This window comes from Oryzias latipes, chromosome 24 (assembly GCF_053564925.1).
Source record: "Oryzias latipes strain Hd-rR chromosome 24, Olatipes_Hd-rR_3.1".
Lineage (NCBI taxonomy): Eukaryota > Metazoa > Chordata > Actinopteri > Beloniformes > Adrianichthyidae > Oryzias > Oryzias latipes.
This window is the reverse complement of record NC_136260.1, coordinates 5,619,514-5,637,498: the sequence shown is the minus strand read 5'-3', so window position 1 is coordinate 5,637,498 and position 17,985 is coordinate 5,619,514. Positions and strand designations below refer to the sequence as shown.

At 45.2% G+C, this 17,985-nt stretch overlaps 1 protein-coding gene across 1 annotated transcript; it reads left to right on the top strand.

The window, feature by feature from the left end:
* The first annotated feature begins 1,724 nt into the window (after positions 1-1,724).
* On the top strand, positions 1,725-17,664 carry znf292b (zinc finger protein 292b). The gene is made up of 8 exons (XM_023952785.2): positions 1,725-1,970; positions 6,573-6,727; positions 6,797-6,872; positions 8,096-8,231; positions 8,917-9,119; positions 9,459-9,595; positions 9,686-9,827; positions 10,783-17,664. The coding sequence occupies exons 1-8, from the start codon at positions 1,806-1,808 to the stop codon at positions 17,146-17,148; spliced, it is 7,380 nt and encodes a 2,459-aa protein (XP_023808553.1). The 5' UTR covers positions 1,725-1,805; the 3' UTR covers positions 17,149-17,664.
* Positions 17,665-17,985: the final 321 nt, after the last annotated feature.

The window sequence follows — 17,985 nt, the reverse complement described above, 5'->3', positions numbered from 1 at the left end:
CCAAACAAACTAGTAAACTAGAATGAATGTCAAATCCATTCACATGTTAGTTTCCTAAAGTTCAACACTGTTGTTAATACATCCAAAGAATCCAAAGGGAACATTCTTAGAACATTCTAGACACTGGATGGTCACATGACTTCATTCAAAGTCTATCCACACATTGGACTGGAATGATATTAAGGTAATCTTTGTTGTATTAGGACAATAGGTTCATGATTAGTAATACAACAAAGATTATGTCATAAATTCCCTTTTTTTTTCAAAGAATTTTTTAAAATTTAAATATGGATTATTTTTGCTCAAAAATGCTCAAAAAAAGATACAGAAGCTAACAAAGTAATTTTCTGACATAATCTTTGCTATAGTAAGACAATAGGGTCATGATTAATCAGTAAAGAAAGTTTGGTGACAATAGCTTCAGTATCTATGAGCAGTATCTATTTATTATAATTTATATCTCTTAAAATGTGAAAAATGTATAAAATATATCAAAGATGGACTTTCTCACAAAATATTGATTGTAGCATGAATATGCTGACAAGTCTGCATTACCAGCTCATATAAATGTAGACATTTATTCATTTTTGAGAAGGACTTTTACAAAGTGATGTTTTAACGGAGGTTAAACTTTGTTGACAAGCCGCTTCGCTGCTGTGTCTGCATTTACAACTGGAAAAGAAGCATTCTAATTAAAGTGCTGAAAAAAAAACTTTTTTTTTTTAGAAATGCATTTGTAGTTCACTCTCTGTGTTAATACAAAAGGATTGAGATACTTTTGTCACATTTGAAAGTTTATCAGAAGAGTTATTGAAGCAGGAAGTCCGAATCTAACTTTATCACATTCTCTGAGTGCTGCACTCTGATTGGTTGACTCCCCCTCCTCTACCCCTCCCCCCCCTAGTTCCATTATCGGACACAGATCAGTTTTGACACAAGTTTCTCACAAGGAATGTGTCAGAAGTCAGTGCGCAGTTGTAGCGCTCTTTTGATTTGCACCATCAGATTTACGCAGAAGCACATTTGAGCAGTTGTAATCCCAGATTTGAAGTTGTATCTCTAAATGAACACATGCAAATGGAAATTTGTCAGTTCACAGCAGAAGATTTTTACACACAGATGCAGATTTTTGGTGCATACGTTTTCACATTCTAAATTACAAGTTCTCAAATTAAATCTACAAGCTCGTCCATTTAGACACATTTTCACCTTCATAGAATGATGGTTGATCAGTTTTTGCCGACATCACACATGTGTTGTCTGCTATGATGCACTTGGTCATTTTTAAGTTATAGTAAAATAAATCTATCAATCCAATATCGATTATCAGTTGATCTAATTTTGAAACGATTTTATAATGGTAGAAATCAATTTAATCAACAACTTGCCTCAGACAGATCAGTCTGGTTGGATTGTAGAAATAGAAATTGATGAATTGATTAATCATTCCACCCCCCAGTGCCCTGATAATTAGTTCAGAGGGTGATAAATGATGTCCTCGCTTTGTTTTTGTAAAATTGCACAAAGAATTTTGTTTGCTTGTGTAGATTTTACCATACTTTTTTCTATTTCTGAGGTTACTTTACTTTATCAATTTGAGAAAGTGAACTTTATTTGATTTGAGGTGACAAAAGTCGTTGTGTCCGTTTGAAACTATTCAAATCCCCCTCACTTTGGTTCTTCTCGACCGGTTGTTTCTCAAATTAAAAAAGAAGTGCCAAGCCTCACGCGACGCCTACGTCATCACGTCGCGTGGGGGTTGGTGTTGTGCGTCGTAGTCCTACGCGCCGGAGCTGGGTGTGAAGATGGCGGACGAAGAGGCCGAGCAGGACCGCAGCACTGCGGACGGAATGACTGAAACGATCGGGGAGCTCCGACAGCGGCTGGGAAAAGTTGAAGAACTCCTGGCCGGAGGAAGCACCGAGTCCCCGGTGCAGTCTTCCTCTGAGTATTGTCAAGAGTTTTGTCGGGTGAGTTGTTTTTCTAACACACACATGCAGCAAACAAGCTAGCAGTGCTGGTGCCACTAGCTGCCCATAATTTAGTTATTAAAAGGTTGTTTTTTCAAAAGTTAAATGTAAACTAATTAGTCGTGTGGATGTTTTTACAGTTTTTCTTTTCAAATATTAAAATTCTGCTTTTTCTTTTGTCTTTATATTTGGCAAAAAATAGGAAAATTAGCCCCAGACATGCTGTTATTAGCTTTGCTAACCAAACGTCATCTAGGCAGGGGGCTATTCATTGTTTCTCTTTTGAACTTTAGCTTTTAGCTCGTTGTCCACTGAGCAGAAATTCACACAAACTTATTTAAAGTGCGTGCATTGAGTTGAGTGCGGTTTATGATGACCTACCATCTATATTATCTGTCTGCACCGCAGCGTGTTGGTGTGTGTAGCTAGCGTGGTGCGTCCGAACACCATTGGCTTTTTTTTGTTGGCGTCGTTTCGGACTCGCGTTGGCTTTCTGCTATGTTCGCTGTTCTAGTGGCCCGCATTTTAAACATCACCTAACTGGAGTGTTGGCCTTTCTTAATGGAATCGGTGGCCATCGGTGACTTTCAGTTAGTGGCGGCGTGTCTTCGGTGTGTACGTGCCGAATGAAACGTACGTTTCCATCGCAGCCGCGTCCTCCTGACGGACGGGGCCGCATCAGCTCTTCTTTCTGCTGTGTGCCCTTTATGCCGCCCATCTGCGAGCCATCTGTTTATGTTTACCAACGAAAAAAGGGCAGATCTATACCTGCCATGCCGAAGATCTCTTTCAGTGACCCGTCTCCCTAAGTGAACAACAAACACATGCGTCCTGCTGGCTCCAACACATCCATCCAAACTAACAGATTTGACCTTTACAGAGAAATTCTGTTGACTGTAAATATTAAAATCCATGAAATAAATATAGTTAACCACACTGGCACATTTATGTTAATGAATCAAAGTATTTTGACCACAAGGAGAAATTACTACATGGGGTCAAAGCGGCGTGTCTGAACCTTTTTAGTCTTTCTGCTGTTTAAAGTGGCTCATCTTCTGAACTGTTGGCCTTTCTGTCTGGTGGAACTGGTGTGTTGTTGTAAAAAAACTCTAACCACACATGCATATATGCTGATATATCACAGTTTTTAAGTACTCATTCATTCATCTTCTTCCGTTTTGTCCCTTTTGGGGGTCACTGGGCTGCTGGAGCCTATCACGGCCACATGCGGGCGAATGCAGGTGACATCATGGACAGGTCGCTAGTCTGTCGCAGGGTCACGCATATCACACACCCATTTACACTCACATTCACACCTATGGACAATTTAGAGTTACCAATTAACCTAAGAAGCATGTTTTTGGACGGTGGGAGGAACCCGGTGAAAACCCACCCATTAATGTTCTGGTTCAGGTCCCCCAGCCGGGACTTGAACCAGGGGCCCTCTTGCTGTGAGTGCTAACCACTTCGCCTGTCAAAGAAAATATTTTATTCACGTATAATTATCCTCTAGTGTTTATAACAGTTTTTGTGTTAAAAGCTTTGAGGGCATTAAAACAAAGTTTTATTGTCGTATTTGTAACATAATTTTAATTATTCATCTTCATGTGGTTTGGAAGGAAAAGACTTAAACATTCGATTTTTTTGTATCTACGAAGTTGATATACCAGTAAAAATGTCTTTTTTTCTTTTTAAAGCAAAGTTTCCTCCATAAATAGTTCAGGTCTACTAAGCAGATAAATATTCACATGTCTGATGACCTGCAACTGTTGTTACTGTTTGCTTTATCAGATTTGTCTGAAGCCAGCTGTTAGGATGTTCGTGTGGGAAGTTAGCTGATAATTTGTCTGTTTTCCGTGTTATCGTGGAGGGAAAAAGCTCCGTGTGGGAACGCTGGTTGTTTTGCTTTAGGAGCGTCTCACTCCCTGCTCCTTCAGACCGTCTGCTGTGTGGTCGCTCTTCTCTAATGCTGCGACGGCTCATAAAAGGATCTTAATGTAAAAACATTTAGAGCCTTGTTGTTGTTTTTTAGAAGAGCCAGCCAAATACTATAAAAACCTGTCAAATTAAGTGGCTAAAGATAAAAAAAGAAACTATTTGGTTGTTGTGTGTTACACTTTCATTTGTGGACTGGTTCCCCATTCAGGCTGTATCCAGCCGTTGCCCTGTGATGTGCAGGGGTAGGCTTCATTGACCCCTGTGACCTGATGCCCTGTTGCAGTGTCATTTTCTGGAAGAATCGCTGCAGAAGCTGCTTGCAATGGTTCGCTCCCTTCGCTCTGCTTGCTTTGCTTTTGTTTAGTTTTATAATCAAGCTCTTCACCTGTTCTTTGGGGTTTGCAGAAGCTGGATTATGACCCGTGCATTAGAATCAGATCTAATGAAGCATTGAAACATGTGAAACACGTCGGCCAGGAGATGTGTAGCTGAAAGAAACTGTCAGGGTGTAACGTGGGAAATTAAAAGTAGATCTTACTCTTTTTCCGGTTTTTTTTATTAACATTTTTTATTGTTATTTTGAGAAAAACAAACATAAACAGTAGAAGAAAATAACATAAAAATAAATAACTAAATAAAATAAAAAACAAGAACATTTCCAGCACAACAAAGTCACAGCACGGAGGCAACCGGAAGATGATCAAGCAGAGGCCTCCATAATTTATAAAAAGCATCAGAGTTGCCTTTTAAGAGGGCACTGAGGCGTTGCATAGGACGAACTTTGAATGCCTCTCTGTACCACTGTGTGACAGAAGGTTTTTCCCGCTTTTGTTTCAGAAACCTTCAGAAAAAGTTTCTTCCCTTTTTTTGGTCAGTCTTTGCTGTCCAGACTCCCAAAAATGACCAATAATAAAAACAGAAAAAGTCCTGTTTCATGAAAGAATATCCTGAACCCTGAATGTTTGAGAACTGGGCTGAGTGACGTCCGGCTCCAAAAAGCCCAAATCCCATAAACTTCTATAGAGAAATAAAGAAGAAGAAAGTCCCACTTTCTGTCACACACCTAGGTGTGCAAAATTGATTCTCCGCATTTGAGCCATCCCCTGGGGGAGCGGTGGGCTGCAGACGCGTGCAGGAGGCAGCAGCGTTTAGGGTCTTGGGTGATGTTAATTGCTCGCCATTGATATAGTAATTACCCCATTACTAGGGCTGCACGATATGAGGAAAACTTGCGATATGCGATATTAGTGATCAATACTGCGATAACGATAAATTTGCGGTAAATAAACAAATAGAAAAATAAACAAAAACATCATTCCCATTTCATTGCAACAGTTTAAAAATTATACTCCAAATGACCCTCATCGACATGGGGGACAAACGTCAGGGTGGCTAACCCTGGTCCTCAAGAGCCTCAACCCTGTCTGTTTTCCAATTCTCCCTAGACTGCTCGATAATTATAACCAAAATCAGGTGTGTTCAGTCAATCAGGATGTGAAATCACTTGAGTCAGCCAATCAACAGCAAGCTGGTTAAGGAGAGCTGGAAAACAGGCAGGGTTGAGGCTCTTCAGGACCAGGGTTAACATAATAGGCCTCCATCTGATTGGTCAACAATGGGAAGGCGTCCATCTGATTGGTCAAAGCATAAAGGGATTTATTTGATTCGTTAAATGCTTCAAGCTGCTAGAAGATTGTTTTAACACATTTTGGGTTTGCGATTTATTGCGATATTCGCCGTCTTTTGCGATATGCATATTGCAGAGCTGGATATTGCGATAACGATAAATTTGCGGTATATTGTGCAGGCCTACCCATTACCATTGTTCATTTCATCGAACCCTGGATTCCTGCGTGGTAGCCTTCTACCTTACCAACCGAGCTACATGGCCGGATAAACAGAATCTGGACTTCTAACATGCCCACCGTTTGGTAAGAGTTGTTGCCATAGAAACAATGACTCAGAGCAACTCGAACCTGCTAGTGGACAATTTCTGGTTCTAACATAGCGACATTCATATCGCGAAAAATTGTCTTCTGCGTTGATTTCATCTTGTTGGAGTCACAAGTAAACCATCTTCTATGGGTGGCATTTCACACAGTCAATGGTTGTAACTGTGCAGTCTCTTCTGACGATTAACTGTCTTCAGTTTTATTTTAAGTGCCTGATGTGGGGGAAAAACAAATGTATATGTATTTCCTGTCTATTTTAACATGAATCTATCCTGGAATGAAAGCACCCTAAGAGTACAGCAGCTGTGAGATCCTCGTTCAGATGTTCCAAGCATGTCCAGTCTGAAGGTGGCGCTGTGGCGGGCCCAGGACATTTCTAAGAAGCTAAAGCAGGACTCCCCAAATCCAGACCTCGAGGGCCGGTGTCCTATTGGTTTTCCAGAAATCCTGCCTTAGTTGCTGCCGATTACCTGGATCAGGTGTGTTTAGCCAATAAGGAGCTTTAATGGCAGGTTGGTTGGAAAACAGATAGGACACCGGCCCTCCAGGTCTGGATTTGGGGACCCCTTGATGCAGCTGCTCCCTCCCTCAGTCTGCTTTTCCTGGCGACACTTTTTATTATTGTCCACCAAAATGATGAAACTGTCTCCAGTTTTCAATTGTTCTGGGTTCTGTTGTGGGATGGGGGCTCATTTCTGTGGCTTCCTGCCAGACGCTGCTGGAGTTTGCCGGGCGATGGAGGATAGAGGAGGAGCCCCTTCCTCTGCTGCAGGTGTACATGGTGGGCCTGCTGAGTTATGCCCAGGCGTCCCCCTTCCTATGTCTGGACTGTGAAAATGTTCCCCTGGTGGTGGAGAGGCTCTCGCTGTAAGTAACACGTTACAAAGTAGGATCTGTGCGGCGTGTGACGTAGAGCTGACGTTTGCTCGTTTGCAGGAGCTTCCTGGAGCTTCTGCTCTCCCTCAAGAACTTTCCAGATGACTTGTGGAGGCAAATAACTTCATGTGTTCAGGTAAAAATCAAATTCACCTTTATACAGAGGTTTGAGTGTAAAGACCCACTCCAATTGTCATTTGAGCTACTTTATCAGCGTTCTCAGTGGTCTTTTATCACTGGAGATGTCATCAAGGACACTAAAAACACACGTTCTTTTCACATACCCTAATTCTTCCATCGTTTATGAGATCATCGTGAATCAGCTGATTCTGACGCGGAAAACGCCATTTCATATTAGCTTTGCGCCGCAATGCAACCCCTTTGACGTTGGTGTTTTGCAGCTTTTATCTGAACATTACTACTGTGCAGTGTTGCATATTAGCACCAAGCTGCTATGAACCCCTTCAGAGTCCCCTGACATTTCTTTGATTGCTCAAAGGGTTAAAGAGTTACAAAAAAAAGAACCACACTGAAACTAAAGCTCCAGTGCAAAAGGGTAATTATTCAGTTTTTAGACAAAAAAAAAGGACATAGTTTCTGCAGAGCGGCAGGAGTTAATTATAAATTCACCTCTTTGCTGAAAGCTCTCTGTTTACATGCTGTCCTGTTAGGCCTTCAACCGAACATTAGTGAGCGATATTGGAACTATTCAGGCGAACAGTTTAGATCCAGATTCCAGCTCAGACCAGGAAAACAGACATTCATGGGCTGTTTGTCTGAGCCCGTGGCATGCGGCCCCCCAGCACATTTTCTGCTTCACAAATAAGAACATTTTTTTCTTTCACTGCAATGTAAATAAAAAACTCAGAAACGCGCTTTTTTTTGTTATTATAATTTATAATTTTTTTAAGAAAGGAACACAACACCAACCACCACAGCATAGCAGATATCTAACTACCGTAGTTAAAGGTGCAAAAAAAATCCAGGTTAGAGTAACATGTTGAGGACATTTTCCAATTACATCCAAATACAAAATGCGAGCCTCATTTACAAAGTATATCGGCTAATTCTCGAGGAAGGTGATCCAGATGAGACTGCCACGTCTTGTAGAAATGTGGGAGTTACTCTTTAACAGGGCAGAAATGCACTTTTAAGCTTAATTTTCTTATAAACGCCCTCCATCGTGAGAAAAAGGCTACAAGAACACGTTAAAAACACATCTTCTGTAGAGTTTTTCAGTCACTCAGGGAAAATTCGAAGTTCCCCTAATATTCAATTAATAGTTTCACTGTCAGCCTTTTTTTCCTAGCATTTAACCTCAAGTCAATTGAAGTGTAACTGTCTTCTGCTTGTGTCCAGTTCGCACACAATCAGCTCCATGAGAACGGGATCTCCCAGCTGTCCCTGCTGTCCGCGGTGGGCCAGTATGAAGGCATTTGGACACACGGTGTTCTGCAAGGCCTTCTGTCCAACCAGGACCTGCAGAAAGATCAAGGTGACGTTTGTTTTCACTCTTTCTTTTCTGTTTATTCGAGCACAAAAACATTCAAGGTTTCTAAACCAGAAGAGAGAAAAAGAAAATTGTTAAGAAAAGATTGGAGACACTCTGGCGCCCTTGAATGTTGAGCTGTCTGTGATAAACTGCAGAAACATTTAATGCTTAATGCCAAGTTTGCTAAAAAAAAAAAAAAAAAAAGGAATAAACCTGAAAAGTTTAAACTTCTTTCATGCTTTTAATTTCCTAAAACTCTGGACTAAAAAAGAATTCAGTAACATAATTAATCCAAATCTTAATCATGCATTAAAATCATAAATTCTTGTAAATTGCTGTTGGATGAAAGCTTTTTGCTTGGGTTCACGTGGCTCTGTAGGTTTACTCTGTCCGTTTCTTTCTATATTCTGAATTTACTTCAGGACTTCTTCTGCCCTGTGTTGATGTTTGGTTCACCAGAACAACAGAGCCACATTTGTCCTCTTCTTTTTGCTTTGGAAAGCTATTTTTCTGTTAGAGACATCAGATGACAGACTGAAAAGAATAAAAACGGAGCAGATAGGATCAAAATCTACAAATAGCTTGTATTAACTGAAGAAAGTTACCGATCTGCCCTAAGTGGGATAAAAACACGTCAGTCTGTCCTGATAGAGGCATCACATTCAATCTCTTCACGCTCTGGTTTCAGTGGAGGAGTTTCTCCTTCAGGAGGGCTCGGTTCTGCTGCAGATGAGGGTGAAGCAGCTGATGAAGGACAAGGAGCTGGCAAAGGCGGGGCAGCTGGCAAAGACCTGCTCCGAGTCATCGGCCTTTCAGGGGAACACGGCTTTTAAGCAGATGTACCTGGTGTGTCTGTGCTCCACCGCAGAGCAGAGCCAGCTCATGGAGGAGGTGAGACTGCACCGTCCTTTAGGCTCAAAACGTTGGAGATTCAAGGAAGAGAAACGAAAAAAATGATGGATGGGTGGAAAATGATCATTTGAGCTGCAGCAATTTTATGGAAGAATTCATAGACGACATAAAAAATGTACTATTTGAAGTAAAGATCAGTTCTGGGTGAGTTTAAAATGAAATATCTTGTTTTTCACTCATCTCTATGGAAATATATGTCTACTGTTTAAATAAACCAGTTTCTTCAATCTTCAGTTTCAGCCTGTCAACCACATCAGTGACAGGAAGTAGGTGTTTTCATTTCAGGCTTGGATAAATAACATGTTTTCTGTTGTCCAGCTATCAAAGGAGGACTGCAGCGACGCTTTAGAAATGATCTGCAACCTGGAGTCCGACGGCGACGACAGCGCAGCTTTCAGTTTATGTTCCGCCTTTCTGACCCGGCAGCTCCTGCAGGGAGACACCTACTGTGCTTGGTAAGATGAACGCAAGGAGGATGTTTCTGGTGTTCCTGTCCATTCTGATGCCAGGGATCTTTTTAAAGAGACTCATGAACTTCTTCTTAGGGAGCTCACGCTGTTTTGGAGCAAACTGCTGAAGCGCCTGGAGCCGTCGGATCAGGCCTTCCTGGACCGGTGTCGGCAGATGTCCCTCCTGTCCAAAACGGCGTACCACATCCTGTTCTTCATCAAGGTCATCCAGTCTGAGGTCAGCACTCGAATGCACTGCGTCCAACTCCAATCTTCAGTTTTTCTACTTTCCTGCTTTTATGTCCCTCAGCAGTCCTGGACTGTAAGGACCATGTCGTACAGTTGTGCTCATAAGTTTACACATCCTGGAAGAATTGATGATTTTTTTGTCATTTTTAAGAGAATAAGAATGAAAACCCCAAAAACTTTTTTCACTCATATTTAGTGAATGTATGACGCCGTTCATTGTCCAAAATATTCTGTTTACCCTTTAAAATCATAACGACAACATAAACTGACCCCAACTGACCCTGTTCAAACGTTGACATTCTCCAGGTCCTAATACCTCGGATTGCTTCCTTTTGCATCAATAACAGCTTGAAGTCTCTTGTGGTCGTTGTGGACGAGTTTCTTGATTTTTCTCTAATGGTAAAGCAGCACATTCTTCCGTGGCGAGTAGCCCTCCAACTTACTCGCAATTGAACCCTGACAGAATTTTGTGAAAATCCGAATCATTGGCTCGAGATGAATACAATGAAATATCTTATGGTGTGAACTCATTAGGAACGTGGGCGCGGTTATAAAAAAAACGCAATTGCCAAGGAGAACTAACTAAACTTGTTGATTCTATTATCTATTACATAGACCTGTTTTTCAGCCCCAGGCGACCAAAACATTAAAAATGGTTGCTATGGAGGTGAAGAAAACAGAAAAGTCGCCATGTATTTGTCACGTATAGCTCTGATCAGGATGCCAGGGGCAGAGGGGGGATTGTGAGGGGCGGGTAGTCAGTGGTGTGGGTAAAACGGGGGCAGGTATCGCCTGCGGTTGTGAGTTCTGCTGAGAGGACTCGATCTAATTGAGATAAAACTGAGAATGAAGAGTTTTTACATCAGTTTTCTAAAGTTTGCTGTAAAAGTAATACTTCAATGAAGCAGGAGTGTGAATGTTTCCATTCTTTCTGTCTCCTGCAGATCGGCAGCTCTGGACTCTCTGCGTCTATCGAGTTGTGCATCAGAGCTCTGAGGATCAAATCAGACGACGCCAAACTGAAAGCAACCGTGTGCAAAACCATTTCCTGTTTGCTCTCTGATGACCTGGAAGCCAAACGCGCCTGTCAGCTGACGGAGTTCCTCCTGGAGCCCACCGTGGACGCATACTATGCGGTGGAAACTCTTTACAATGAACCAGATCAGAAACTGGAGGAGGAGAGCATGCCCGTCCCCAACTCTCTGCGCTGTGAGCTCCTGCTGGTCCTGAAAATCCAATGGCCCTTTGACCCGGAGTTCTGGGACTGGAAAACACTGAAACGGCATTGCCTGGCTCTAATGGGGGAGGAGGCTTCCATTGTGTCTTCGATTGATTCTCTGAATGACCCGGAAGAAACGGAAGAAGAAAAGGAGTTGATGAGTTTCATGGACCACAACAACATCCCGGAGCACATCATGGGCGGGATGTCCGAGCTGGAAAATATGGAAGGCAGGAAGCAGAAAAACCGAGAAATAAAGAAGCTGAAGGACAAGGGTTACATGTCGGCCCGCTTTCGGAACTGGCAGGTGTACATGCAGTACTGCGTGCTCTGTGACAAAGAGTTCCTCGGCCACAGGATTGTTCGTCACGCTCAGACTCACCTGAGCAACGGAACGTACAGCTGCCCCATCTGCGCTCAACCCTTCTCCTCAAAAGACGCTCTGATTCCGCACGTAACCACGCACGTCAAACAGTCGTGCAAGGAGAGGCTGACAGCCATAAAAACCAACAAAAACCTGAACTCCCGCAAGGTCGGGTTATCCTCCCTTTCAGCCCTGAAGGCCAAAACACAGAACAATCTCCACAAGAGCAGCCATTCCTCAGTCAGAAGTGTTGTAGTGAAGAACGTTGCGCCCAGTGCTGTTCGAATGGATGTTGACACCAATGAGAGCAACATGTGCCCCGTGGGGAACTGCAGGAGGAGCTTCAAGTTCTTCAAGAACCTCATCTCGCACGTCAGACTCCACGGCGACGATGAGGAAGCCAAGACCTTCCTGGAACTGCAGAGCAAGAAGGTGGTTTGCCAGTACTGCCGGCGCCACTTCCTCAGCGTCAACCACCTGAGCGATCATCTGCAGGCGCACTGCGGTGTCAACCCTTACATCTGCATTCAGCTGAACTGCAAGGCCAGCTTCGAGTCCTACTCTGAGCTCCTGGCTCACAGAAGAACACACACCGTTTTCAAGGCCAAGTGCATGTTTCCAACATGTGGCAAAGTCTTCACCGCTGCCTTCCGGCTGTACGACCACGAGGCGTTGCATTACAAAACCTTCACATGCAAATTTGCCGGCTGTGGAAAGGTGTTTCATTCCCAGCAGCAGCTGGACATCCACAGACATGCCACCCAAGTGGAAGAAGGTAAACCCGAGCAGAGTACAGAAGACGTTACCCGAGAGCCGGCGATCGCCAAACACAAGAGCGCCATCAAAGAAGAGCCTTCACAAAGGACCCTTAACACTAAAACTGCTGTCGATTCCAATCCGAGGAGCCTCTCAGCGTGTAAGGAGTCGTCACAGAAACCATCCCAAGAGCCCGCAAAAGTCTGTAAGCTTGAAACTGAAACCACCGCTGTTCCAGTCAGTCAGCCGTCCGTTCTGAAGAGTTCTGTGATCCAGTCTATGGATTCCCGCTCGGCAGAAGCAGACAGACACAGAACTGATCTGAGCGCTCATTCCTTCGCCTGTGGGGCTCACCAGAGAAAGCTCCCGGTGGTCTCTCTTGACAGCAACGCCGTGAGTCTCTTTCAAAAGCAGTCTCAGGCGTTACCCAGCAACGTCAACACTAAAGCCACTAGTTACCCCTCCAAATCACCTTTACCCGTACAAAACCGACCGCCGCTTGGTCGGAATCCAACCCCCATGTTGCTGCCTCAGGCTGCCGCAAAGCCCGCCATGTCCCAACCGCTCCCACCATCAGCAACCCTTCAGCAGGAGTCTGCAAACGAGCCTTCATCCTCCTCGGAGAGCTCAGCCCCTCCCAGCCTCAAAGAGAGGTTCCACTGTGCGTTTGGAGCGTGCACGCGACACTACTGCTCCTACAGGAGCGTCGTCAAGCACATGAAGACCACTCACTCCGATTTCTATGAACAGTGGAAAGTTTCCAAGTCCAACATTAGGGTAACTTACGTTCCAGCCTCCACCACGCCCTCTGCTGGGCATTTGGGTCCGGCCCCCCTACTGCAGAAGCAACAGAGCGGCAAGATTCCAGCTCAGGGTGTCCAGAGGGAGAATGTTATCCAATCACTGCCTTTCAAGAGCACCAACTTCATGAACTTGCTTGCCTCACTTTCCCACAACCAAAGCAGCTCAGCGCTCATGGAAAATGTTTTGAATCCCATCGTTCTGTCTCAGTTAAACAACAAAAACACAGCCGAAAATCAGTCAGCTGGTCAGAACTGGACGCCTTCTGCAGGAAGTGAGCATGTTCGCAGTTCCTCCCAGCCTTTCTCATCAAATATTCAAGAGGAACCACGGGTCCCTTCTGCTGGAGCTGCTCCTCTGCCGTGCTCCCTGATGGGGCAGCTCATAAACAACCCCCAGTCCATCATCACTTCATACATAAATCATGTAAAGCAGGTCTCCCAACAAGCCAAAGCTCTTCCAGCATTCGCAGCACAGGTGTCCAGCAGCTTGGACGCCACTGCCAGGTCACCAGACGCGATGAAGAGCAGGGCAAACCGCAATCACTTCAACATTCCTCTCCGTAACGAAGCAACCAACTCTAGCAAAGTCAGCCTTCCTCAGAACGGTCGAGTCGTGTCTGAAAATCGTCCAGAAATGAAAAATGAAAAGCAGGTCAGAAAGTCCAGGTGGCCCGCCATAATTAAGGATGGCAAATTTTTGTGCCGCCGATGTTTCAGACCGTTTGATAGTCCCAAATCCCTCGGAGGCCATTTGTCAAAGCGAGCATTGTGTACACCTCATCCCAACTCTGAGGCACACACAGAACCTTCAGAGCAAACTGTCAACCCCTCACAGCCGACTTACAGCGGAACCCCAGCGAACCAGAAACCTCGCGAGACAACTCGCGTGGCTAAAGACTTCTCTGCCCCTGAAAACAGGGTTTCCAGCGACGATATTCTGAAGCAAATTATGGCTGAGTCCAACTTGTCTGACCTTTTCGTGCCCACATCCTCCCCTCAGCCGTTCATCCAAAACCCGTGTGCTGCGTACGGTAGCGGTGAGCGCCCACAGGGTGGCTCGGTCATCCAGCACACGGAAAATGTTCAGCTGAAGCAGGAAACTGACCTGTACAGTAAAGTGTTTTATCCCCAGCAGAGTGTTGGTCTGCTGCCCGAAACACGGACTCTAAACCCACAGCTTTCACAAGTCCTCCCCGAAAACCCCTCCACTGCAGGAACTGGCAGAAATGTCAGCGCTGATGAGAGGCGTCGCCCTGAGACCAGCATTCAGACACTGAAAGCAGACGCAACTTCTGTCATTCAAGCACTCACACCTGATGGTGGGATGGCTCAGGGGTCAAGCACTCATCAGACTGAAAAACCAAACCTGCCTGCTGAGAACGACATCAAAAAGAAGTTGCGTGACCAGATTTTAGCTGGCGAGTTTCAGCGCAGAAACAGCGTGCCTCATTTCAGCAGCACGGACCTGAAACCCCAGGCCTACAGTCCTTCCAGCAACTTTGTGTTCCACCGCACATCCTTTGAGATGAGCAAAGATTTGAGTCATCGAGGGCCGATCCTGAAGGAAAGTGCCAGAACTTTCCCTGGATCTGCTGTGGAGGTGGAGCAGCTCCTGAACAAACAAAGCTTCACCCACTTCAGGGAGAGTGGTGTGTCCAAGACGGAGCCATGGAGCCCAGGTGGCTTCTCTCCTATCGATCCGGATCCAGAACCTGGCGAGTTGTCAGCCAGTCATGTGCAGTGTGTTAGCGAAATCCAGCACAAGTTTGAGAGACTCGACTTGGTCAGAGACATGTCGAATCAGATGGTGACTCACAGGTCTCAAAACTGTCCGTATCCCAGCAGCCAGACCTCATTCCCAAAAGCGAAAACCCAGAGCCCGGTCCTGCCGACTGCGGCCAAGCCGTTTGCATGTGACGCTGGTAGCTGCAACTTTAGTTCCCTGTCCAGTGAGGCTCTGTGGAAACACCTCTCCAAAACGCACAACTACACATGCGAGATGGTCAACATGGTCAAGAAGAGGTACGGGAAGTACGCCCCGTTCAAGTGTCAGAAATGCAACAAGTCTTTCACTCGGAACTCAAACCTGCGGGCTCACTACCTGTCTTGTCACAAATTGTCTGTCAAAGAGATTTCCGACCTGGATGAGAAGCGGAGACTGGCTAAAGCCACCGAAGCTTTGGCTTTTCAGAGCCAGATCCGAGCTCATCAGTCGACAGAAACGCCTCACCTGCCCGTTAATGATCCGATTCCAGAACAGGCTGTAGTTCAGCACAAGACTCCCGCTGTTCCAAATCCAGACCACACACTCCAGGGCCGCGGCCACTCCTTGGTTCTCCACCCAGCTGTTCCGATGCAGAGTAAAGGCCCACCACCTGCACAGACCTCTGGAGCGCCGTTCCCATCAGAAGCAATGCCACAACTGCAAAGCACTTTGCTGAAGGGGCTGAGTCCGGAGGCGGCAAGCAAGCAAACGTACAACCCAGCAGCTCCTGTAATCACAAACGTAGCTGCTGCCCCTCACGCCAAACCAGCCAATGAGAGAGAACCTGTCAATAAACCAACTGCAGACAAAACGAAGAAGTCCAAAGCCAGGAAACCCAAACAAGCAGACATGATTCCCTACAAACCATATTCCTGTGTCCACCACGGCTGTACAGCCGCCTTCACCATCCAGCAAAACCTGATCCTCCACTACAGAGCTGTGCACCATTCTGCACTCTCGGCTCTGGAGATCAACCAAGCCTTAGACAAGACTGACGACATGGATGAGGTGACAGACGTGGACGAGGAAGAGGCCGAGGCAGAGTTCCCTGAGATTTCTGAGTTCAGGTGTCAGCTTAAAGACTGCTGTTGTGTTTTCCAAGAAGTCTCCACCCTATTCCAGCATTACCTTCGGCTCCACAAGCTCAGCCTGGGGAAAATCTGCAGCCTTCTGTCCGCCATCAAACTTGGCAGGTTCGTCTGCAGCCACCAAGGATGTTCGGAGTCCTTCCTCACCTCCCAGAAGTTCATAAGCCACATGAAAGAGGCGCACAAAGACGTAAACCTCGGTAGAACCGAACACTTTAACGCAACTTTCAAGTGTACGTTTGAAGGCTGCGATCGAGCTTATGCTACAAAGTCAAACATGCTCAGACACGCCATGAAAAAGCACGGAAGGCTGCCCAGTCCCGAACCGAAACAGCCACAGGTGAAGGGCAAACCAATCAAACCTAGCTCCAAAACCTTACGCTACCCAATCAGCAAGGCAAGCAATGGCAAGGAGAACATAGAAAGCAACAAAAAAGTCCTTCTGAGAACTCGTGACGTTAAAAGAACCGTCCGATCAAAGTCGAGCCATTGGACAACTTACGGAAAACCATCTTTAAAGACCAAAGTGGAGGCGGCCGCGATGTGCACCAAGAAATTTCCCCTCCAGTATCCCTGCATGATCAAAGGCTGCGAGTTTGTCACCAAAGCTGAGCGCAGCATTTTAAAGCATTACTTGGTACACGGACTGTCAGAGAAATACCTGGAGCTGCACAGGAGTCACTTCATCTTTTGCAAGAAGTTTCCCAAGTTAAGGAATCGCTTCATCAGGAGCGAAGACTCCAAATCAGACAAGAACTCTGACGGTTCAGACAATGAGGTGGCTGCAGAACCCATGCTGGAGGAGGGTCAACAGGACGACTCCAAGCCCATCCTACGCAGGAGGACCCCTGTAGCCATTACTGTCCCGTTATTTGACAAGATGCCGACCAAGAGGAGATCAGAGAGGTCTCTCCTACTAAAACGCAAAAGAGGCCGCCCCCGGAAATACATGGAGAAAATGGTCAAATCCAAAAAGATCCTGCGTACAGCTAAGACCGAGCCTGTTTCCAAGCATGAAGAACCGCCGGTGGTCCAGGAAATGAGCGAGCGGAGCGCTCCACTGGCCTCCTTTACGCCCATGGGCTTTGAGATGTCTTTCCTGAAGTTCCTGGAACAGTCCAACAAGTCCGAGCAGACGGAACAGTCCAAGAACCGAGCCAAAGACATTTCTGTGCGCTTCAGCAACCCGCAGAAGCTGAAGTCGCTGGGCAAGGTTCGAATCAGCCTGGATGCGGCCTTCTCAGGCGTCACCAACCCCATGTTGACGCAGCTGCAGAACATGCGGCCCGCTGTTGTCCTAGAGAAATGTAACTGAAGTCTGAACGTTTGAGCAGAATCTCAGGACTGTGATGAGTGAACTGCTGCAGAACACTGTCCCACTCAAAACCTTAACCACACACCGGCTTATTTAAAAACCAAACCATCTCTGGAGGTCCTGCAGTGGTTCCAGGACACATTCGTCTTTCTTTTCTGTTTTTTTTTTACATCGTAGACTGTAAAGCATGTATTAACTGATCACTAATGGAAGAAAAGCTCATCCCTGTGGGACCTGAAGATTGACTGAAGCTTATTGTGTAGTTTGTGAAGGTCTTTGTGCATTGTGTATATATTTGGAAACATTCCACTGCCACCAGCAGTCGGATTCAGTTTTGTTTTGTTGATTCCTCTAGCTCTTTTTTTTTTTTTATTGAGGAGAAAAAAGAATTCAGGAATTTCTTTTACAGTTCTAATGTGAAGCTGTTGCATGTCAATTTGAGTTCTTCAATGATTTTAGAGCTGATCAATGACTTGATCTCCCATTAAAAGTTCCTCAATATTTTGTAAATTAGAACTTTCTCCTGTGTCTTTGTGTGTTGATCTCAACTGAATGAGGATGATGGTCATTTTCTAGGACATAGTTTCTGCAGAACAGCAGGAGTTTATCAGAAAGTCGCCTCTGAGTTGTGGGCGGGACTTGACACAGAAGAAGCCCCACCCTCTCCAGGGAGCTTGTGCATTTTTTACATCACAAATACAATCTTTTTCCACCCGGATTTTCTTTTTCTGTGCTGCAACAATTTGAATACAGAAATACTGGGAAGTGCAGCTTTAAGCTGAATTTTCATCAGGCAAAAGGTCTCTAAAGGTCAACAGTGCTGTTCTTCGCGTTCTT